The 24,172-nt window shown below is 44.2% G+C and overlaps 1 protein-coding gene and 1 non-coding gene across 6 annotated transcripts in view; both read left to right on the plus strand.

Moving 5' to 3' along the window:
• Positions 1 to 24,172, plus strand: part of Trim16 (tripartite motif containing 16) — a 61,962-nt gene that overhangs the window by 32,081 nt on the left and 5,709 nt on the right. For 2 of the 5 annotated variants that reach the window (XM_074046798.1, XM_074046797.1), the window contains 3 exons: positions 11,393 to 11,657; positions 18,503 to 18,598; positions 23,281 to 23,514. In XM_074046798.1, coding sequence (XP_073902899.1) covers positions 11,424 to 11,657; positions 18,503 to 18,598; positions 23,281 to 23,514 — 564 coding nt within the window. In that variant the 5' untranslated portion in view covers positions 11,393 to 11,423. Of the gene's footprint in view, positions 1 to 7,525; positions 11,658 to 18,502; positions 18,599 to 23,280; positions 23,515 to 24,172 lie in introns of all 5 variants that reach the window. The other 3 variants (XM_074046795.1, XM_074046796.1, XM_020173093.2) reach the window with 2 other exon arrangements.
• On the plus strand, positions 4,408 to 4,598 carry LOC141414194 (U2 spliceosomal RNA). Its single transcript, XR_012439273.1, has one exon. It is a non-coding gene; the product is annotated as a U2 spliceosomal RNA (small nuclear RNA).

Below are 24,172 nucleotides of genomic sequence, written 5' to 3' on the forward strand. Positions count from 1 at the left end.
CACTGGTCTTGGAGACCAGAGGCTGGAATTTGCATAAACCAAGTGGTGGTGGTGACATTGCTGTAAGAGTGTTGTGTCCAGGGCATCTCATCTGCATTATTGCAGTCTTAAATCATGTTCACAATAAACTGTTGTTGTGGGCAGGTGTCGAGAGTTCTTGCCTTCACAAGCCAAAGAATCGGTCAGCACACAAAGTAGGATTTATTAGAGAAAGAAAGAGCTGTAGGTAGAGCAGAGCAGTGCAGTGGAGCCCAGAAACCAGTTGCTCTCCACTCAGGTGAAGGCTGAGGCTTTTTATGGAAGCTTTAACTCTGGGTTAGGGTAAGAGTTAGGTGGGTATTTTCCATTGGCTTGGATTTGTGCACGCAGGTTCTCTTCGATGAGTCTGGTCTAAGAGAAGCTTTTAAGTAAAAGAGGATTTTATAGAGTAAGGTTTGTCATAATGGATTGTTCCAAAAATATAAAAGGATGATAGGGACAAAAACGAAAGGTTCAAAAAGTTGTGCAAAGTGTTTTAAATAACTACCTCATAAATATGGGTAAGCAACAATAAGTTTTTTTTTGTAAGTGATCCTAATACATTTGGTGCCCTATGTGTGACTATGTGGAGCTGTTTATCTAAACTTTACCTAAACAGTATACAAGTGTTTACAGTTAAACTATGTAAATTTAATTTATGGAAAATGACCACTTAGTGTTCTCTTTTATCCAAGATATGTCTAACCTCCGTCATGTAAAATTGGTCAATAGGACCTTTGGCATTTCTGCTGTTTATGGTCAGTGCCATTCATATGGGAGAAACCTGCCATTTGGGCATCCCTGCTGTTTGAAACCTGGACTATATCTATTTTTCTTGGTTGGATGAACCTTGTACATATGAGATGCACTTGTGTATTAAAAAGTGGGGCTATTTAGGGTCACTGGCCCTGTCTCCCTAACTTGTGGGAGAGCAAAAGCTTTGATTGTTTTGCTGTTGTTGTTACTGCGATATGCCTGTTACCTTACCTAGTCCAATATTCAAAATTTTATTTAAAAAATAAATGCATTTTATTTTTTTGACATCTGTGTAGCTGTGAAGTTTAATTGTCGCTGGTTCCTTTGTATGTTAAATGTATTTATGTTTCTTAAGTATATGTGCCTTCTAAAATGCAAAGTTAAAAAAAAAAAAACCTAACACTTTACCAAGCTGATGTCCTTTAAACTAAAATTGTTAGTGATGCTAGCCCTTTGCAGTCCTATGTCCATGATTCCTTATTGTAGAAAGAACAACTTGATGGTCCTAACCTAATGTTGTCGATCATAATAACTATCCTAAAATTTTGTATAAGTTAAATGACTAGACTCTTAGGTCAATTACTAAACTGTTTTTTCAAAAATTTAACTATTCTAAGTCCTTTGTCATTGAAGTTTTTTGGTGGGACTGGGGTTTGAACTGAGGGCTTCATGCTTGCTAGGCAGGTGCTCTACCTCTTGAGCCACTCCACGAGCCCTATCATTGTAGTTTGACCCTTCACTGAACACTTATAGTTGAGCTCATAGAGGATAACTCTTACAAGTACTTACTTGGATACTTGGTTCTGTTGGGTCATGTTTGTATGTTCCTTGTAAAACTTTGTAACTGTTGTCCGTTGATATTCTGCAGCAGAACATTGTTTTTGTGATACCAAGATGTCACCTATAAAATTAAAATTAACGGGCTTCAGGTAAGCCCAGGTTAGGAACCACTTCTTCTAAACCTCTTTGTTGCTTAAATTTGACTAAAAAGAGTCTTAGTGGCACTGATTCCCACTGGCCTGTCTTCCCACTCCACATGGGATCAGATCAGACCAACTGAAACATCTCATCCCAGTGACAAGGGACTATTCAGAGACAAACAGTTGAAAAACAACAATAATAAAAATGCTAAGACAAGAGGGAAGTTCTCAGATTCCAAATAGTGACTTGTGTAGGACCTTCCCAAGTAGGTAAAGCCAAGAGGTTATAAAGAAATGGTTCATAAGTATGGTTACCTAACTCTAAAGCCCATTCCTGTCTACTTTCCAACTGGATGGGAACTACACCTTAGTCTTTCTATCACCCTCTATTCCTATAACTTCAGGGAAGAAAAGCTCAGAGTCCTTCTTTTCCTTACTCCCTTTGAGTTTATGTACAGATACCCTTTTTTTCCTTGCCCCACAAGTAATCTTGTATTTGCCTTCCCTGGGCTCATACCTTCCTTCTATTTTACTATCCTGCTACTTCTCAGGAAATACTTTGGGGAACCAAAGTTCTTCCCTGGCCAGTTTATAGATTCTGCTTCTTTTAAAACCCTCTTTACGACTCAGAGACTGGGTCCTCCTAAATGATGTCCCAGGACAAACAGAACCTCTCCATCCTCCTTAAAAGAGTCACTTTCAAGTCATATTTACCCCACAGCTGCAAAACTCTTGGATCTACCTTCTCGGATTCATTTATCTAGGCTTAAGATTGTTGCCTCCCCACCACCTGGACACTCACCCACCAGACCTGCTTCTTGTTACCTCTGAAAACCCACACAGCACCAGATACCTGTGTGAGTCTGCTGGAGACCTTTGCCTGATCCTCAAAAGCAATCACAGTGACAGGAATACCAGTCTATTACTTTATGGACCAGTCTATCATTCTCCCTTCCTATAGCCTCCCTATGTTCTGTTACAGAAAAACTACTATTCACCTGCTGGGCCTATTCTTTATTATATGGACATTATTACTACCACTGGGAGTCATCCTCTATAACTGTGACTCAATCCCTTGGCATACCCTGCGTGACATTGACATCTCAGATTCTCCCTCACTCCCCCTTGTGTCACCTTACCCAAACCCAACCCTAATATGCTCCCTTTCTCTGCTTTGTAATGCCCTTCCTTCAGGATCAGATAACCTAGTTAAAAATCTACACAACTCCCATGTCCCAAACACCCTACCCCAAAGCAACCCCTTAACTCCTCAGGGACAACTCTACAATCCTCAGCACACAGGGTGACAAGAGATGGAACTTCCTCAATAACCCTGGAGTGAAATTGTCCCATAAAGAATCCTCCTTTCCTGTCTTGGTCGGGGAGAGGGAGGAGGGAGGTGTGACAAAACTAGCAAATGGGCCTACGGAAGTCCATTTTGTATCTGGACTCTATTTTGTGTAGCTCCCAACATAACCTTCTCTTTTTCAGACTAGACCCACTTAGTAACTTCTGTGTTCTCTTCTGAGAGGCCCAGTACCTAGAGACTTTAAAGACACATCTGCAGGCCAAACCACACCCTAGTCAGTGTGGCACTTTAGTCAAGACACCATCCTCATCATCAAATCCTGGTGGATTTGCAACCATAATATTATTGGTAGACAAATTTGCTTTTCATTTGTATGATGTCTTCACTGCCGTTTTCTCACAAACCACACCAGAGCAGATATGGCACCCTCTTTGGAAGATGAGCAAACTGAGGCTCAGTTAGACTACTTATCAAGGTCACACAGCTAGTAAGTGCTGGGATCAGGTCTGGTCACTTAACACTGCTAACTCCACATTTTCTTTCTGACCATTTCTGTATCCTGCCCATAACATATACAATTAAATTTCCTGATTTCAAGCCTGTTTCCTTCCTACTAAAACGTTCTAGCAAAACAGTGATTATTTCACTCTCGTTGAAGTGATAGTTCCCATGCCTTCTGTTTAGTAAAACTCAGTCCTGGCATATGAGTGTCAGCTACCATAGGCAGAAGGGATCAAAAGATGTAAGAAGGAGGCAGATTGATCCAGAATTGCCCAGAGTACCATTTATTGGGGACTTACAGTCAGAAGCATGTCTTGGGTAGTAGAAGGACAGGAGGATCCCTGAAACCCAAGTCAGGAGGAATATGTTTATATGCTAAGGTAGCCAAAGATAAGCTATGGCCAACTGGTCTTTTTCAAAATAGTAATGTTTTGAAACATGAATGTCAGTTAATAAATGGTCTGAGCATCAGTGGGCTGGCACAACTGACATGGATGACTATCTTAATGACTTTGATTGTCACATACAGTTTGGGATGCATGCCAGGGTCTCCCCTAGTGAGAAAAATGTCCATAAACACACAAGATGACTATTCATGTCAAGCTGGATCCCTACAATAGCTTTTGAGCTCTCTTGGTTTTCGGTATACTTCCTAAGTCTATACACCATGGCTTAGAACAGGGCTGCCCCCCACGTTTGATTCCTCCACCCAGACAACTAGGGGTATAGGAATGCAGGACATTCTTTAACCATCTGGTTTCAACAATGAAACAGAAATGGAAACCATATGAGCAATGGGTGTCCTGGGGAGTGTAGACTTAAAAATTGAGCTTCTGAGAGAGATGCCATTCCTGGGGACTTTGGTGAGGCAGAAAATAATTTGTTTATAAAGAAAATGGTGCTATTGCTTCTCAGCCTTTTGGCTAAGATTAAGTGTAGTATCTGTTCTTATCAGTTTAATATCTCATACGTCCTCTATCCGAGGACAACGTATTAAATAGATTTTTGGAACAGGGAGATGGAATAGGAGCTTGCTCCGTCTACTCCACGCATCGACCTGGTATTGCAGTACCTCCAGGAACCGTGCACCTCTCTGGGGGACTTAAAAAAAAAAAAAGAAAATGGTGCTTTGTTTTCTGACCCTGGCCACAAATAGTCCCTAGAGGGTAGGGCATGTTTTTGATCCTAGAATGAGAAAGGTTTTGTTTTTCCTTTTCAGGGTTCTGAGTCTGTAGTCCATATTTCTTAAGACTATAAGTCTGAGTTTCCTTAAGTATAAATGTTGGGAAGGAGGAAGGTGGAGGGACACTTATCTGAGATTCTTTCCTACTTAGAAAGTTTTTATTTTACTAGTAAAAGCAAGAGTTTTCCTACTCTGATCTTGTAACCTGATGCTGCATAAAGGCACTTGGCCCAGACCCACCAGTGCAACCCCTGCCCAGCAAGGTTGACCCACCCTGGCCCTGGCTTGCTAAGCTGCCACATTTCCAACATGCTGGTGGTGACCACACCCTAACTGGCCTGAAATAATTCTGCCCTTTATGAAGGTGAGTATGGCTTCCTGGAATGTATGGTTGAAGAGGAAGATAGCCTTGAAAGAGGGTTGCAAAGCATAGTAAACTGTCAATTAAAAGCTGTAACCTCAAACAGAGCTGTAAAACATGAGGAATTGCCCATTAGAGCCATGCAAAAGTTCAGGATCCAGGTGAAGGGCACCATGCAGAGATGAGCACCCATTCCTGCATTCCTTTGTCTCCACTTGTAAATAAACTTTACAAAGTAGGACTCCCCTGCTGTTCTTATCTAAACTTTAGGTCTCTAACTCACTACTAGCCCTACTTTATGGGAGAGCACATTCCTTGTAACCTGATGCCCTGCACTGCCTTTTAAATATTCTGTGAATCCTTTGTTCATGGCTCAGACACAGGTACATGTCTGGGCCCGCTAGTGTAAAAATTAAAATCTGAGTTCTCCACTCCTCCGAGTGTCACTCGGTTTCTCCTCTGACTATATTGCCACACATGGTATCCCAGGAAACAGCAAGATTAGAGGTGCCCATTTTAACTGGGGGTTGGGCAGCTGCCCCAAGTTCCAGAAAACCAGCCGTATCAAAATAAGAATTGACTTAGGACTGCTGGTTGAACTGACCTTGAAAATCATGTTCTGTCCTGGGGGAAGAGAGAACATTTGTCACATTTTTTTTTATTTTATTTTTTTGTGAGACTAGGATTTGAACCTAGGGTTTCACAATTGCAAAGCAGGTGCTCTACCGCTTGAGCCCCACCTCCAGTCCACTGCGCCCTGGTTATTTTGGAGATAGGGTTGTTACCAGGCTGAGTGGTGTAAGAAGACACAAGTCCAGAAGATCCCAAGTTCTTGTGTCACCTAAACAGAAAACTGGACAGAGACATAAATTTGCAAAACAATAGCAAAACTTTATTGAAAGAAAAGGGAAGAAAAAGAGGGAAGCACTGCAAGAGAAAAAGCAGTGGGCTCCTGCCAGATAGTATGGAAGCATTGATCTCTTTGTTTAAGGACCAGTTTCTAAGTTACAAGGCAGGAAAAATCTGGACAATACTTATGGAGGAGTTTAGGGTAGCTGGCAGGTTTAATTAACACAGCCTTATCATACAACATGGGGTATTCAGCACAGGTTCTTACGCTAATTTCTAGGCCTTTAATTGTATGTTTGAGATGTGACCAGTATTCATAAGGTCTTAAGTAGAGGACTTTGAGAGGTCAAATTGGGGCAGCCTCCCTTTTACCAGGCAAACCTGGCTCAGGAGCCCCCTTTGGTCACTATCTTGTAAAGGTGTTTATGACTGCCAGTGTAGTTACGACTTAGAGGGGATTTATTGCTCTAGAAATGGCTCAGGGTGGTGCTGGGGCAGTAGTGGGGAAAAAGTCTAGCATGGGGTATCTGTTTGCTTAAGTGAAGAGAGTCCCATGATGGGTTATTTTCCTGTTGCTATGCCTATCTCATGAACTGTTTGCATGGGCTGACCTTGAACCTTGATCCTCCTAATCTCAGCCTCCGGAGTAGCTAGGATTATAGGCGTGAGCCACCAGCACCTAGCTAGGATTACAGGCGTGAGCCACCAGCACCCAGCTGTCACGTGTTTTAAAAGATTTATTTCACATATTATGTGTAGATTGTTTTTTGCCATTTTGGTCATAACCTGTAAAAATAACTAGAGTTTAATTTTGGGGACTATTTGAGGATTTATTATACTATAGTTTTTAGAGTTGTTACAGGGGCAATATGGAGATCCAACCAAATGCAATTCAAATGTTCTAATGATGGTACCGTATGAAATGTCATGCCCTTGTATCTGGAATTTGTAATAATATTGGAGAGTGTGACCAACTTCCTAAGCTCTTTGTTTCCGGGCACTGCAGATCCCCTCACTAGGTTCCTGGGTGATGCCCTTGCCAATTCTGGCCCTGTAAACCTGGTGGTTCAAGAAGAGGTGGTTACCATTCTGCCTGCATCTCACCACCGAAAGGAAATCTGGAAATCACCCAGAACTAGACCTTCTGTGGCTTAAGAAGGAAACGATGCTGGTGCATTTCCTTAGAGGATAGAGGCCCACAGCTGAAGGCACAGCTGAAGCTTATTCCAGCTAGTTTTCTTCACCCAGTAGCAGGTATCCTCAGACTCTATGCTATGTGCTGAGCAAGGCAGGCCTTAGCCCTCTTCCCATGCACCTGGCAGTCTGGTCTTCTGCACCCACATGTGTGACCTCTTGTGTTTGTGAAGGAAATCATGTTCGATTCCCTTTCTTTCCTGGGGAGGTCAGTTAATACTCCTATAAAGAGATGTTGGAAGCTTGGGGGACCCATGTTTTTGAGATTAGGAGCAATTATGTCTTAAGTCTTCAATGCTCTGCTTTCTCCTTTTTGTTCCCTTGTTTTGATAGCAATGATTAATTACCAAAGTAATTCATTCTTATTTTAGGAGAAAAGTGGGGCTGGGGCCAGTTTGCTGAGAGTGACTCCAGACCATTGTTTCCCCCACCAGATGAACCAGGAAAATTCTGGGCTGTTTTCCAAGAAGAATGAAGTAACTTCAAGTTCAAGGGTCTGAGATTTTGGAATTTTACTACAAAAATTGCAAAGTGAATTTAAAAGACTGACTTAGATGTGACTCTTCCAGACAACCTCGCTCCTATTATTACCATTATTTTATAAAACACAAGACTTTCAATTCCAGAAAAAAGAGGACACAGTCTTAATAAAATATAACCCCAACTTAATCAGATTCAGTGTTGCTTATTTTTTTATTTTTTCTCAGTCTGATACTGAGTTTTCTAAATTTTTACAACTTGATGGATAAACATTAAGTACCTTTTGTGAATCACAACTCTGCATGACTCAACAGCTACAAATGAAAAAAAATCCAAGGATATCCTTTGAAGAGCAAGGCTGCTTGGTTAGGAAAAAAGCTTGTGGGGACAGGGGGCAGTGCACGTCTCTAGCCAGGCACAGGTACACAGAGTCTTGGGGTTTAGAAAGCTCTTCTTATCTGAGTCATTTTAAGATTTCTCAGCGTAATGGCTTTCAGCCCCTAAACAAGGGGGGAATTTGTTGGCATGTGTTGTTCATGTAACACAGTGAGAGCGTATCAGTTGAGATTATTTGTCAGGAAAGACTAATAAGTACATACCAGTTATACCAGTTACCTACCATATATTATGGTAGGATTTGAACCATCAAAATTCTGGTAGGGGAAACCTTCCTCAATTCTGGAAAGAAATAGCAAACCATCCCTTGGTCCTAACATTCCTGGTGGCAGGTTTGGCTGAGGAAAGAACGATATCTAAGTGAAATCACATTGGTTTTATGAAGACAACAGAAGCACTTCATTTTACGCAAGACTGAAGACTTGTGAGGTGCAGTCAACACCTGATGGACCTGAGATTTTTGTTTCCCAATGGAGCAAGTGAGCAGGACTGTCAGTTCTTAATTTTTGAGGGGAAGATTTCTAGTGAATGCCAAATCCAGGTGTGAGAAGAGAAATTAGACACATGCTGCCTCATGAGTGGACTTTGAAAACATGCCAAACACTGTGTGATTATACTTAATACAAGTCAAATTTATAGAGATAGGATTAGGATGGTGGTTTTGAGGGGCTGGAGAAAAATAATAGGAAATTGCTAACTAATGGTTATAGAGTTTGAGTTTTGCAAGATAAAATAGCTCTGGAGATGGACTGTGGTGATGATTATATGACAGTGTGAAAACCAACTGCCATTGAACTTCACACTTAAAATGGTTAAGATAGTCAATTTTATGATATATGTATTTTATGTTGTATGTGTTTTACAATTTGAAATAAAAAGAAATCCAGGTGTGACCATCAGGTGGGTGGCAGGAAGCATTCAGAGGTAGGATTGCTGAGCATGACAACAGTCTGGGTGGATTGGAAAGCTGTGATCCGGGAGCTGAAATCTTGCATCACTGAGGGAGTGACTGGGAGACTGGTAGCAGACAGCCCGGGGAGGAGGAGAATGTGGTACTGTGGGGCAGTGCTGTAGTTTGAGTGTGTCCTCTAAAGGTTCATGTGCTGGACACTTGGCCCTCCATGCTGTGACATTGGAGGTGGTAGAATCTTTGACTTGTGAGACTTAGTGGAAAGTAGTTTGGTCATGGAGGGTGGGTGTTGCCCCCAGAAGGGATTAATGTAGTTCTCTTGGGACCCTGGTTCATATGAGAGTGGGTTGTTATACGTGACCATACCAGGTACTTGGTTTCTTCTGCATGTGGCTATTTCTTTCCCACTTTGCCATGTTGTGAAAGGGGACTTTCACTGGAGGCCAGACAGATGGGGCAGCTTCATCTTAGACTTTCAGCCTCCAAAACTGTGATCCAAATAAACCTTATTTCTTTATAAAGTACCCATCCCCTATCACAGCATCCAGACTACCTTTCCGGTTTCCATAATGCTCATGCTGCTTGTATCAGTCTGTTTTCTGTTGCTATTCCCTCTTCTTAAAGTAGAGGCTCGTGGCATAAAGAAAAACCATTTCAACTTCTAGTACCAGGTTATTCTGAAAAAGGAATTAGAAGGAAAGCAACCCCATCCACTAATATCTACGGAATGTCTGAGGACAGTCAGGACTAGTTGAGCCAACTCCTTTCCCTCCTGGATGGATATATAAAAACCATGAAACTAAATACCAGGAAAACTCTGCTGGGGGGGGGTCTTCAGCCATGGAAGGGGGTAGTCAGGGCAGGTACAGTACACAAAACTACATTTCTAAAAAGGACTGCTTCTAGGCAATCATGATTCAGGTATTCTCTGTGGGGTTGAACATAAACAGGGCTGCATCCAGGATGAATTTTTAGTTTTTCATGCCCAACAATTGAGAAGCCTCTGGGTTTCTTAGATTTCTGATACATCCTATTAATGAGAAGAAATTTCCCTGGATTTATCTAGTTTAATCCAAATCCTGCAGAGTCAGGCCAGGAGTGCTCTTTTTTTTTTGGTACCGGGTTTTGAACTCTTGAACTACTCCACAAGCCCTGTTTTGTGTTGGGTATTTTCTAGATAGGCCTCTTGAACTTATTTTTGCTGGCTTCTAACTGTGATCCTCCTGACCTCTGCTTCCTTAGTAGCTAGGATTACAGGTGTGAGCCACCCACCCCACCGGTGCCCAGTAACCAGGCCTGTTTGCCTGCTTTTCAGTATAGCATTGACTGGAACAATGAGTTTTGCAAAGGAGAGAAAACTTATTGCCAGGCAGCTGAGCATGGAGGTGGAAGAGCCAAATCTCAAATCCATCTTTGGATATTTATGAGATATCCAAAGGTGGATTTGAGGGGATATTTATGGCATAAAGAAGCAGAGTGGTCTGAGGCATGGGGAAAAATGATTGCAGATGAAGTAATCAGTCTTCATGGAATGCATGTTTAGAACATAGCAATGTTAGCATAATCTGAGGATTGAGTTTTGGCCCCCCCCTGACATCAAAAGGTCATTCCTCAAACACCTGTGCAGGTCACAAAAACAGTCTTCATGTCTCTGAGAAGTAACCTAGGCAATCATTATGTACAGTTTTCTCTCTTCCCCTCCCCTGCCCTCCCCTCCTCTCCTGGAATTGAACCCAGGGCTTGGCGCTTGCTCTACTACTTGATCCAGACACCCAGCCCTCAGGTACAGTTCTATGAGATGGGAAGGGGTGAATAGTTGCCCTGTTGCAGAAGTCCTTACTTTGTGGATCCCTTTAAAAAACGTGAACAAAAACTTCAACTTGAGCGAACACACAAAGCCACACAGGTTACAGCAGAGCTCTGGAATGTCCAGTCCTTTGCAGAGCAGCTACAGACACACGTGATCTCCCACCCAGCCTATTGGCCTTGAATGATTCGCGTAAGAATAGAAGTTTCAGGGCTGGATCTGAGGCTCTGAGGCTAGGGAGGAGGGGCCTGAGCACGAATAACGTAGCCTTGTCACCGCAGCTGGCTGCTGGCCAAGCTCCACCACTTCGCGGTGAAGGGTAACTGAACTTCCTGCGGAGGGAGGGAGGAAACAGTTAAAATCCTGAGGCAGCTGCAATCATCTAGGCGTGGTTCCCTGCTCTGACTTGGGCTGCACAGATCCTGGACCACGGGGCAGAGGAAGGACAGCATTAGGCGGCAGAGCCTCCCAGATGGCTGAGTTGGATCTGATGGCCCCAGGGCCCCTGCCCGTGGTCACTACTTATCCTCTGGCCTCTCTTGGCTCAGACTCTGGGTCAGCCAGCCCAGCAGAAGAAAACGATGTGGGCTCCCTGGGGAAGCAAGTGGAAGAGAACGAGGGACAGGGCAATAGCGAGGTAGAGGCCAAGGCTCCTGGTGGTGAGAGTGAGGAGGAGATCCTGTGTGACTTCTGTCTTGGGACCAGCAGAGTGAAGGCGGTGAAGTCCTGTCTGACCTGCATGGTGAATTACTGTGAGGAGCACCTTCGACCACACCAGGAGAACAGCAAACTACATAGCCACCAGCTGACTGAGCCTGCAAAGGACCGAGACCTGCGCACCTGCCCTGCCCACCACAGTCCACTGGTTGCCTTCTGCTGCACAGACCAGCAGTGTATCTGCCAGGAATGTAGTCAGGATGAGCACAGGAGCCACACTACTATCTCTCTGGATGCTGCCCGCAGAGACAAGGAGGTGAGTGCTAGCAGTCTGTCTGTCTGGGAACAGGTGATGGGAGGTAGTGCCCTCAGGGAGAGGCTGGCCACACTACAGCTTCTGGCTCTGCCAATGTCACTTCTGTGACTAAGTGTACAGAAAGGAATGTAGCCTTAATACCTGGTTGTTGGTCCTGCCTACATATGTAGTACCCTTGGCCTCAGAAACTGAAGTGGGTTACTCTGTCCCCATTTCTGTCCCTCTGTTGCTGTGCAGTCTGTCTCTGCCTCTGCTCCTGCTTGTGAGTTTCCTGCTAGTTCTCATGGTAGCTTTTGGTAATGTGTGTTGGAGTGTGGGGTACAGAGGTTGTGGGGCTTGGCAGGAGGTGGTGTTTCCCTTTGGTGGGAGCTGTGAGGCAACAGCTCTATCAGCTAATGAAATGCAAACCTTGGCAAAAATTCAAGAGAAAAGAATAAGCCTTTCCCCTAATTTCTCTTTTTCCCTTTACCCCAAAAAAGAGGCCAGTAAAAAGTACCCCGCTAGAGATACCGATTCTGAAATCCAAGAACTTAAAAAATGCTGAGATACAGAATTTGAAACTCACATCCACGTATGACGTCAAGGGTGACTTAACTTACGGAAAATAAAAGTTCCTTACCAGCTGAGGGTATCTGGAGAGGCTGAGAATCTCCATGGTCAGAGACATGTGATGAGGGTACTATTTCTAGAACACCTAGTTTTCCTTTGCCCTCCACCTGGGGGCCTAGAGACGTCCTTGGGAATGGATTTGGTGGTTTTATATGCCTTGTTGTCTTTCCACAGCACTTTTTTCCCCCAGTAGGAAGTATACTTGGCTTTGTCCCATGTTTCTTGTATTCATACTCACGGCAGCCTCCTATTTGTATTTCACATGGCTGCCAGTTTCACAGCAATTTTTGCTAAATGCTCCTGGGCAATAAAGGGAAGAGGTTTCTAGAAAAGAGGGTTTCCTTGCCAGGGCACCTTCTCTATGCCTATCCCTAGACATAGACTCTAACCAGAGTGGGTGGGAGTTCTTGTGGAAAACCCTGCTTTCCAATACCAATGAGTCACCATTTCTGGCCCAGAGAGCCACTTGTCATCTGTTTCCACTTGTTTCCCATGTCAGGGGATGTCCTGTCAGGAAGGTAGTTAGATCAACAAAGGAAAAAGCTCTACACACTGAGGAAAATAGTCTGTTGAGCATCACTATTTGCAAAACGTTTTTCACAGATTTTACCATCCAATCCTCAAATAACTGTGATGTTAGTTATCTCTTATTATTATCTTATTATCTCTACCACACTTGTGCAAGTTTATACAGTTGACCTAGTCATGGAATGAGGCATGGAAGCTTTTGGAAAGCCACCCTATTGAAGAAATGTGAAGGAAGGACCTAAAAACCACAATATTACAACCTTACTTAAAAAAAAAAAGATTGTACCAAAAATCTTCCCCATATGTACTAGAGATATTCCCTTTGGGTATAATATTTGAATTAAAGCAATGCAATATTTAAAAAAAAACAACCTCCACCAAATAATGCAATAGACTTTAATAGGAAGAGAAGGTCTCCAGTCCATCCTGGATCCCCACATCTCTCTCTTCTCATAGAGGCTAGCTACCTATACTTACGATTTCCTTTAGAAATGTTCTATGCCTATACTAATACAGATACAATATAAACTTTAAGTGTAGGGAACCTAATTGTCACAGAGACCTAGGGTGATAGTAATTTGTTTAGAGCATGTGCACAGCCCCAAATGCAGATATCCTAGGAGAGAGCTGTGCAAGATAAAATACTGACAGCAGGGTGAGGTGCTCTAGGATGGTTTTTGTTCTGAAAAGCAATCATGGCTTTAGGTACAATATATAGCCCTGTATCCCAGACCCCTCTGCTTTCTAGTCTGCTTCTGAGAGCTCATGTCTTTTCCATCCTTGTCCTTGTTTTCAGCCCAGACAGCAAGTTTACTTGTAAATGTGGCCACACTGTAAGTGTCTTAGGAGCCAAAAGGTTTCTTTCAAGGAGCTTTAAGAGAGCAGCCCAGAAGTCAACAGTACCTTGATGAGGCTTCAAGCTCTACCAGGATTGTTGTTTGTTTGTTTTGTGGTACTGGGGTTTGAACTCAGGGCCTATACCTTGAGCCACTCTACCAGCCTTTTTTTGTGATGGGTTTTTTCTGAGATAGGGTCTCATGAACTATTTGCCTGGGCTGTCTTGGAACTTCAGTCTTCCTGATCTCTGCCTCCTGAGTAGCTAGGATTACAGGTGTGAGCCACCAAACCAGTGCCCAGCCCACCAGGATAGTTGTTGTCTAAAGTCCTCCGCTCTACCAGCTGAGCTATCGAAGGGAGCACCAGGGTAGTTTTGAAAGGATTATCAGACATACCCCGGGCTCCAGAAGCCCAGTGTTCTTTTCAGGTAGTCCAAGCCTGTTGCAGTCACTTGCTGAAGGTCACTTTGGAGCTTGTTAAGGGCTAATTACTCAGGCAGGCACGTTGTGTACAGGAAATTGCAAATGGTGGGGTCATCTGGGAGGACACAGAGCAGCCAAGATCCTGCTTAGAGAGCCACAGAGTGACATTTCTCAGATAACCAAGTGAGCCCTTTCTGAGGCTCCCATGGTTACCACCAGGTAGGCCAGCACGCAGAAGCTGTGGGCTTTAATTATCTAGCTTCCAGAGCCCAGCTATTCCCAACGGGAATATCAATACTTCCCTTTGCCCTAGCTTAGCTTCTGAGACCTCTTTGGTCTTAAGAACAACTGGTCTTGCCTGAAACCTGCTAATGTCTCTCACCTTCTCTAAATCTCAGGCCCGCCGTCATGATGTGTGTGTGTGTGTGTGTGTGTGTGTGTGTGTGTTGTAAAATTTGGGCACCTGTTCTGTTGGTTCTGCTCCATGAAGTGCATGTGGCTCTTTCTTGTTCTTCAAGCTTACACACATTATGTACTGCATGCTATAGGCTATGTGTCCAGCTGCACTATCTGTCCTCCAGGAGTCTGGTCTCTAATCAGGAAGCCTGCCAAAGGGTTACCATAACAAAACTGCATGTTCAAAGGAAGGAGCCATCTCTGGGAAAGAGGTCAGATCAGGGATCTTGGAGAAGGGAAGGCCTGAGCTGAGCCTTGTCTTAGATATTTGGAGACCACCAGTGCCAGGCACACAGTGGTGATGGTACACAGTTTCCATGCAGTGTAAGAGCCAAAAGCCTTTGTGCTTGTCCAGGTAGCCATTGATCAGCAAAACTATCTGTTGGTAGCCAATAGGTGGATGATATGCAGCCCCACTCAGGATAAGGATTTCTTCCAGAAATTCTGAGGAATGCATTGGACATGGTATTATGTAACTTCTTTTTTTTTTTTTTTTTTTTTTTTTACAGTCTACTAGACTGTAGAAGTCTTCTAAGAGCTAGGAGTGGGTGTCTTATTTGACTGGACTGACATGTCCACCAAGCTCTGGATACCCTCTTTGTCCAGTAGACAGAGGAATAATTCTATCAATATTCATGTGGCCTTGTACCAGAAGAGAAGCTAAATGATTTGGTAAGATCATACAGCCAACTAGGAATGAGTCTTCAGCTCCCAAATGATGTGCTTTTGCACAGCAGTAATCATGACTTTGCTGAAGTGGGCAGACCTCTCTGCCCTTCACTAGAAAGGCTAGAAGCCTGTCTGTGCTTCCAAGCACCACTGTCCTGCTCACGCTCAATGTGTGCATGACTGATATTTTGGGAAGCCCTAAAGCCAAAGTCTGAGGCAACCCATCATTTTCTAGGAACAGGAATAACTGGAGCCACAAGCCTCCAAAGTGGCCCCACCTTTCATGGTAATTGGGAATGCCTTCTCTGGGATGACTCACTCGGAAGAGGCCCCCATTCGGTACATAGGAGTTCTTCTTTCCTTTTATGGTAGTCTGCAGACAGAGGAGAGAAGTCCCTTACTGGATATTCTGGGTGTCTCCCTAGGGCCTGGTTAGGGTTGACTGTTTTTACACATTTTTATGTCACTACTGTTTAAATGCTGTATTTCCTGAGCCAGGTTGCTAGGGTGTTTTATTGTATCTTCCAACACCCTTAAACAACAGTTCATGTTTCTTCCCTGTCCCCTGGAATAGGTCACTGCATGAGATTCCAAGATAAGCCAGACTGCCCTCACCTCCTCTTCCCTCTCCTTTTACTCACTCCTCATTGCCATGCATCAGGTCTCCTGTCAGGGGTGAGAGGTCACTGAGGCTCCTTCATCTCAGCAAGGTTTACCTGCCTTCTGTAGTGTCCTAGTGATGTAACTGCCCTGTCTGCAGCTGCTTCCCTCACTGGGAGGCCAGGAAGTTCCCCAGGGTTCATGAGAGAATGGGCAGACACTTAATTTATGACTTCTGAGGCCTATCAGCCATAATGACCCATAGTGTTAAATGCAGACAGAAGCTATTAAAAGCCCTGAGAGCTGTTTATTTAATATTGCTATTTCTTTTTTTTGCTATCTCATGCCCTTTGGAAGTAGGAAAGCGACAGGGCCTTTGAAGTTTGAAAAGGCTTAGGTTTTCTGCAGTGATAGACTTCTTGGCAGAGTATTTAGTGAGTCCCAAGAGCCTGAGGTCAAGGCAGGCAAACCCAAGGTTCTCAGGTAGGCACTTACCTTGGCTGCAGTGGAAGTAGGGGTGGGAAAACTGGGGGTGGAGTGGGGAAGGCTGGCTCTGCCTGGCTCCAGGAGCAAACAGAGTCTGAATGAAAAGTCACCATGGCAGAAAGAAGGATAATGATGATAATGACACTGAGGATGAAGCGTGGGCATTTGTGGTGTACTTACAACGTATTCACGAATTTCTTGCAAACATACACTAGCTCATTTAATTCAGTGTCTCATAGTCTTAGTAAGTAGACACTTTATTCCATCTCATATGTTGAGGAAGTGGATGTTTAGAGACATTAAGTTGTGAAGCAATAAGAAATACAAGTTTGGTATACAGAGAGATAGTGGTAAAATTGAGTTAAATTGTAGAACACCCAGCTGGGTATCAGTTTTTTGGCATGGGAAAAAAAAAACAACCTACATGTTTTGTGACCACACATGCCACCTGATGGAGTGAATGAATCAGTAGGTAGAGTGATAACGAACTTTATATAAACAAGAAGTCAGCATGCTCATGCCTGCAATCCTAGCTACTTGGGAAGCAGACATCAGGAGGATCTTGGTTCGAGTCCAGCCCAGGTAAAAAGTTTACAAGACCTTATCTCAAAAATACCCAACACAAGAAATGGCTGGTGCAAGTGATAGAGTGCCTGCCTAGCAAGCATGAGGCCCTGAGTTCAAACCCCAGTATTGCAAAAAACAAAAAAAGACAGCATGTTGGAAGATGGTAGGCTTTCACCTTTCTACAGTCTTCTTATCCCTTGTCCTAAAGAAGACTCTTTCGTATGGTTTTTCAAAGGAAGGTATGTAAGTCTCAGAGAGGTGAGCACCTCAATTATCCGGTGTTTCAAAAAGTAGCCTCTTCTGAAGGGTGGGCTGTGTACATTTTATCTCCTTCACATAGGTAGCTGAGGGTTGCAGTCCAGTGGATGTAAAGAGAGCATTAACTGTAACTGAAAGTTCAGTCCTTGGACTCAGTGCCAATTTACAAAGAAGGTGTTTATTACTTCACTAGGCAAATGAGGAGGGCAGTGAGATCAAGTCTTACATCTACTATCCTTCCCCTGAGAGAAAATGTCACGCTCACCAGATGATGGTCTTGTTCTTCCCAACTCACTATCACCATACTTTTGCAGGTTGCATGTCTTGTTTGACAGAGGTCTCCATGGTCAGAGAGAGATAACGGGTTGCTCGGTCTGGTTCAAAGAGTGTTAATCTTGAGTTTCCCAGCATGGGACAGAGAGAGAGAGTGAGAGTGAGAGAAAGAGTTTAAATTTTTGTATATGCAGCACAGCAAACTGCAAACTGGTCAGCAATGCAATGCAAGGTGGCTACAAACAAAAGGTTTTTTTGGTGGTCCCTGTTAAAAAATGATTAAAGTTTCTGTGTTAGTTAAAGTGACTTGTATCTGGTTTTTGCTGTGGTCAGTGTTTCTGGCAAGCACCCTTTCAGGTATGACCTTCTTTTATAACTTGGGACTTGGAAATACCAGGGAGGGAAGGGTTTGTGCATTCCTGGCTATCTTTAGTGTGTAGTTAACTTATAAAAGATAGACTTCCACCCAAAAAAAAAAAAGATAGACTTCACTGGGCAGTTAATTCTTAAGAAACAGAGCAGGCAGGGGCAAGGAGAAACTTCTGAGCATTGGGACTTGATTGAAGAGATTTTGTGTGCTTCTAAGTATGAGAAAAAATTGTTTTCTATACATAAGTAAATTCGATCAAAGTTTAAGCTGCTAGGTTTAAAAAAAAACAAAAACTGGGCTCCCCACCTGGACATCTAGCTCCAAGCCCACACTTACTTTTTTTTTTTTCTTTTTAGTGAGTTTGAACCCACACTCACTCTTAAGATATTCTGGGTCAGAAGGTCCAGGCTCACTTCCACTGATGGACTTTCAACCTTGGGTAAATGGCTCAATTTTATTATCTCCAAATGGAGATAATAATCTTTTTTGCTAATATGGGTAAAGATGATAAAGGTATTCCCTATAAATGCCTAAAATGATGACCAGCACAGTAACGGAGCTGATTTCATACAGAGTTCAGTCCCAAAAGGTGCTGGCACACATCTGACCCTCTGTGCCTCTAATACTGGCTTCTGAGATAGCCTTCAAAAATCAAACTCCTTTTCAGGGAAGACAGGCAGGAACCTCAGGAATGGAAAGTGCACTGCCCCGGGGATTGTATGTGTGCACCAGCCTCCTTCCTCCTTAACTTTCTCCCTTCTGCTTCTTAGGCTGAACTTCGGTGCACCCAGTTGAACTTGGAGCAGAAACTCAAGTTGAATGAAAACGCCATTGCCAGGCTCCAAGCCAACCACAAGTCCGTGTTGGTAAGCCTGGGCTGGGTCACCTTCAGCACATCTGGTTCCACTGCAGGATCAGCCAGGCCTATTTGTGGTTGTGGGGCATAGGCTGTAAGTCCAGTGGTGTTTCTCAGCTAGTGAGCCTTATAGGTACAATTGGCTGCACTGTTCAGACCTTCATGTCTGAATTTGTTATGACATTGGCTTAAGTTTTAAAACTGTCAAGTGATTTACTAGTTTGGGTTTTTTTTTTTTTTATGCTGGGGTTTGAACTCAGGGCCTTGTGCTTTCTAGGCAAGCACTCTACCACTTGAGCCACACCCCCAGCTGTGATTTACTTTTTAATAATGTAAAATGGAATCAAGACTCAGAATAACAGCGTTCTTATTTTTGCATGTGCATGTGCTTTATTGACCCGGAGAAAAGTGTGCATGTGAGTGTTTAGCCAGAGCTGCAGGAATTATACGTGATCTTGGCTCCTTCTATCTTCTGCCTGCAGAAAGGTACTCTGCAGGTACCTCTCACCAGTCCTATATCCTGGCAGCTTGATAAGCCAGTGGTGTGCCGGAGTGCTTAGCTTTAGTCTCTCTGCTTAAGGTCACTTTTCAAATAGACTCTAAGTAGAGCAGTTCTACAAATACCTCTCATTGGTGACAAGCCAATAACCACTACTCAGAAGAGAATACAAAACGCCTACCTTATGGTAGAGTCAGCAGTTTTGTATGCTGGGAATGAATGATTTCATCCATCCATCTATCATTTGTCCATCCTGTCCATCCATCCACCCACTTACCTATCTATCTGTCTCCGTATCCGTGTGTCTTCCCATCTATCCGTCCATCTGCGTACTCATCCACTCATTCTAATCCATGTATCCATTTCAACTTAATTTATGCCAGTTAGTATAACTATCTGCTGAAGGATAAAACCTTTCTTACCTACAATATCTAATTAAGAAAGAAAAATCATTGTCCCTTTAAAATCTTACAAGCCCTCCGATAGTAATAGCTCTAGATGACTCAGAGAATCACATGGGGCATCTTATGTTTTTCTGGATCTTTAATTTTTAGATGCTTTGATATCTGCCTACCATTATGAGAATAATGACATGTGACCAGGGGAGGAAGTTATGGTAATGTCCATCATACACAGGATTATGAAGACACACAGAGAGACAGTTAGATTTGTCTTGGGTTCCTTATATTGACGGAACAGGAGAATCTGATTGTTACTCCCTTGACCTAAGAATGACTCAGTACACTGACAGGGTGCACCACCCTCAGATCTTTAAATTGTTAACTATTGGCTACTTTGGTATGTTTCTGGCCTCTCCTCTCTGCATGGTTCACTTGTCATCCTTCGGGTACCAAATAATATCCTTAGTATGTTCCGTTTACATGAAGTAAGAAGTGTTTCTCAGTGGGAAGAGTCAGGAAGGAGGGGACATAGCAGGAGTCAGTATACCAACATCATTTGAACACTCCCTTCTATCATCCTTCAGAATGGCCTCAGTGGGGGTGGGAAAGGGATGTGGATCCTAAATTTTTGTCTTCAGACTCATGTCTCCAAAATCATGCTTATATGAGGAGCCTACATATTGTAATTACAGAGAAGATATGGATCCTTCTCCTTTCTCATGATGCTCTCATGTTGGTTCCCATGCTGCTCCCCCTCCCCAGCACTGGGGCTTGAACTCAGTGTCTCACGCTTGCTAGGCAGGTGCCCTACCACTCGAGCCACTCCACCAGCCCTTTTTTGTGATGGGATTTTGAGATAGCATCTCCTGAACTATTTGCTAGGGCTGGCTTCAAACAACGATCCTCCTGATCTCTGCCTCCTGAGTAGGCAGGATTACAGGCGTGAGTCACTGGTGCCTGGCTGTGCTGATGCTTTTTTTGGTAGTGATTAGAAGTGGGCAGAGCAAGGAGCTCTGACTAGCCTTTATGACTCATGTTGCTCGGATACCTAGTGCCTGATGAGGCAGGAAAGGTGAGTAAACCAGGAAGCTAGAATGCAGAGCTTTGAGAAGATACCAACAGCTACACTCTCCAAAGGTAATAAGCACACTGACCTGTTTTCTAAGGTAGATGTGTCCATCCTTGTTTTCTCATCCTTATAAGGATGTAGATAGTGCCCTTGCTTAGTGATCAAGGGACTAATTCCTGTCTCTTCTCTGGTCCTGGGAGAGTGTCAGTTTAATGAACTGAATTCCAGTATCCTTCTGCAACCCTTATGAGGCTAAACCCCATGGGCTGAAAACTCAGCTGAACCATACCCTCTCCTCCCCTGCTTGGCCTGGTGAATGTGCCAGTGTCCCCAGGAAGAGGGCTAGGTCGTGCCTGTTGAGCTGCTATCGGCAGCTGTGTGGGATCCCCCATCTTAGACTCTACTTCAAGGCAGTGTAGACAAAATGCTTGAGCTGAGTACTTCATACAGGGAAAAAGGTTTATTTAGCTCAGTCCTGGAGGTTTACAAGCATGTTATTAGCATCACCTGAGTTCTGATGAGGAGGTAAGGACCTCATGGTGGACAGCATGACCATGGTAGGAGCATGCATGGGAGGGGGAAGATCACATGGCAAGACAGGAGGCCAGAGAGAGACCAGGCAGGAGCCAGCCTTGCTCTTACTTTTTTTTTTGGTGGTACTGAGTTTTGAACTCAGGGCCTTGTACTTGCTAGGCAGCTCTACCACTTGGGCCACTGCCCTCTGCCCTTTTTGCTTTAGTTATATTTTTAATAGGGCCTCACTAGGACTGGCCTGATCCTTTTTATGTTTCCTATGTAGCTAGGATGACAGGTGCTTGCCACCATGCTCAGCTTTCATTGGTTAAGGTGGGGTCTCATGAACTTTTTGCTCAAGCTAGTCTTGAACTGCAGTCCTCCTTATCTTCACCTTCCACTTCCCAAGTAGCCAGGATTAGAGGTGTGGACCACCTTACATAGCCTCAGACTCACTCTTTTATAGCAATCTTTTTGTGAAGACAAAGTGGGTTCAGTTCCAGGAGAGCTAAGGATGAGGGCAGGATCTTCAATGATCCATTCTCTTCCACTAAGCCCCACATCTTTTTTTTTTTTTTTGGTGGGACTGGGATTTGAACTCAGGACTTCATACTTACAAAACAGGGGCTCTGTGGTTTGAGCCATACCTCCAGTTCATTGTGCTCTGGTTATTTTTGGAAATGGGGTCTGGGAAACTATTTGCCTGGATTGGCCTCAAACCATGATCCTCCCAATCTCAGCCTCTCAAGTAGCTAGGATTATAAGTGAGAGCTGCTGGCACCCAGATAAGCCCCATATCTTAAAAAGTCCCACCTCCTCTTAACCTAGACACACTGGGGGCCAAGCTTCCAGCACCTGAACAAACTGTATCCAAGCCATAGTGGTGATAAAAGAGATGGTCCCTGATCATGGCATGGGCAAATCACAGTTTCCTTATTTATGACATACAGCTGGTGCAGTGGCTCAAGTGGTAGAGGACCTGCCTAGCAAGTGTGAAGCCCTGAGTTCAAACCCCAGTCCTACCAAAAAAAAGCTTATCTATGACATAGATAAGAGCATCTTCCTTTTAGGATTGCTATGAGTTATTTACAACAGTGCAACTTAGTATATCTCAGTTGTTGTGTGATTACTATTTTATGTCATTAAAAAAGTAACCAGACAGGCAGCAGAGGATTCTCATTCCTAGGTGGGTGGGAGGAGGGAGCAAAGTCGAGTGTCAGAGAGCCCTGGCGGCAGGTGTGCTGGCTATTTGGGTCTCCCAGGTGCAGCCCAGGTAGCCTTCCCTATCTTCAGGTCTTCATTCTACAGACAGTGCTCTGAACTTCTACCCTGCATCCCAGAACTCATTCTCTGCCTGCCTCAGTCTCCCCAACTTTCCTCACCCACCTCCATCCCATCCAAGAACTCTCTGAGCAGTCCATTTAAGTCACACTCCCACCAAGAGCCAGGGCCAGCCATCCCAGGGCTCCAAAGGGCATCTGAAAAGCAGGTCTCCTTATGTTTCCCAAACTGCCTCTCTTGCTTCTTAGCAAACTGTGCTGCTCTTGCTTCTCAACACTGCCCCCTGTCTAAAGGCTCTTCCTGCTTTGAACTTGAGGAATTTGGAGAAAGTATCTTAATTCTGTTACCACAGTGTATTTGCTTCCAACCTAAGGAAGCCAGCAGATGATGGAAAAGCTGACAAAAATGAGAATGTGAAGAGATTCCTCATGTTCTCCCAATATCCCCTCCCAGGAAAGATGCCACTTGCTATCTTTCTCTTGCTTATTCCTCCTTCTGTCTTCAGCCATCACATCAAAGGCTGATCAAAGGCTAGGTGTCCTCACGGAATTGTCTTCCTGAACCCTGGCCAGCCAGGGTCACCAGCCAGGCAGAGTTCTTCCTATCTTGCGTCAGTTCTTATCACTTTCCTGCAGGCTTCCAGGTTCTCATATCCCCTGAAGCCTTCCTTTCTGAGTCCTCTCCTTACTGTGTTCCCCTGTTGGGGTTTGAGTCTTAATGGTTGAAGAGACTAAGTTAACAACCAGCATACATCTAGGAGAGTAAATCTGTTTCACCAGAAACCTAGAATTCCCATGAACACAAAAACTGTCTTTTATAGTAGAACATTGCTCCCTGATTTCTGGGTTTCTCAAGTTTATATTTCTGTATGTTGAGCTGAATGCCTCCATAATGGATTCTCAGTTGCCTCCCATTCCACCCCCCACCAGGTGTCGGTGTCAGAGGTGAAAGTAGTGGCCGAGGAGCAGTTTGGGGAACTCCTTGCTGCTGTGAAGAAAGTCCAGGCTGATGTGATGCTCTTCTTGGAGGAGAAGGAGCAGGCTGCTCTGAACCAAGCCAACAGCATCAAGACCCACCTGGAGTATAGGAGTGCAGAGATGGAGAAAAGCGAGCAGGAGCTGGCAAGGCTGGCGGCCATCAGCAACACTGTCCTCTTCCTGGAGGTACAGAGGAGGGGGAGGGTGGAAGCAACTATGCAACTGCTCTGTGGAGCACCCTTGCTCCACCAGGCCCAAGACACATCTGTGAATGGGACTGCTCTTTGGTAAATGTGGTGCACAGGAGCTGTGGGAACAGAGAGAAGCAGAGGTTGATTCAGCAGAGGTACAGAGGTACAGGAGGAGTAGGGAGAACTGCTCAGAGCCGGGAAGGTCTTGGAAGGTGAGTCAAGTTCAAGGTACAGTGTGTTTCAGGAAGCAGGAACAGCATGTACAGAGGCAGAGAGGTCTGAGAAAGCACAGTTGGCTTGGGGAACCAAGACACTTTCACATAGGGATGGAGCACGGAAGACTGGACTCATAGTGACTGGAGATGTTGAACAGGGCCAGGAAGGCAAAGGACTTTAGGTGGGGAGGGATGAGAGCAGACGCCATGGCAGTTGTGTGGAGGCTTGCCTGGCAGGGGTTTGCAGACAAGGGTGTGTCCACTTGGGTAATTGAGGAAGGATCAAGAGAAAGAATGGAATTTTCCATTACAGTGTATCATTGCACATCAAGGATGACATTGGAGCCAGGTCTAGAGAACATGTACTCTTACAGGGAAGGAACACTATGCTGGGTAAATTCCACCATCCTGGATCTGTCATTAAATAGCTTGGTGGCT

This window comes from Castor canadensis, chromosome 11 (genome assembly GCF_047511655.1).
Source record: "Castor canadensis chromosome 11, mCasCan1.hap1v2, whole genome shotgun sequence".
Taxonomy (NCBI): Eukaryota; Metazoa; Chordata; class Mammalia; order Rodentia; family Castoridae; genus Castor; species Castor canadensis.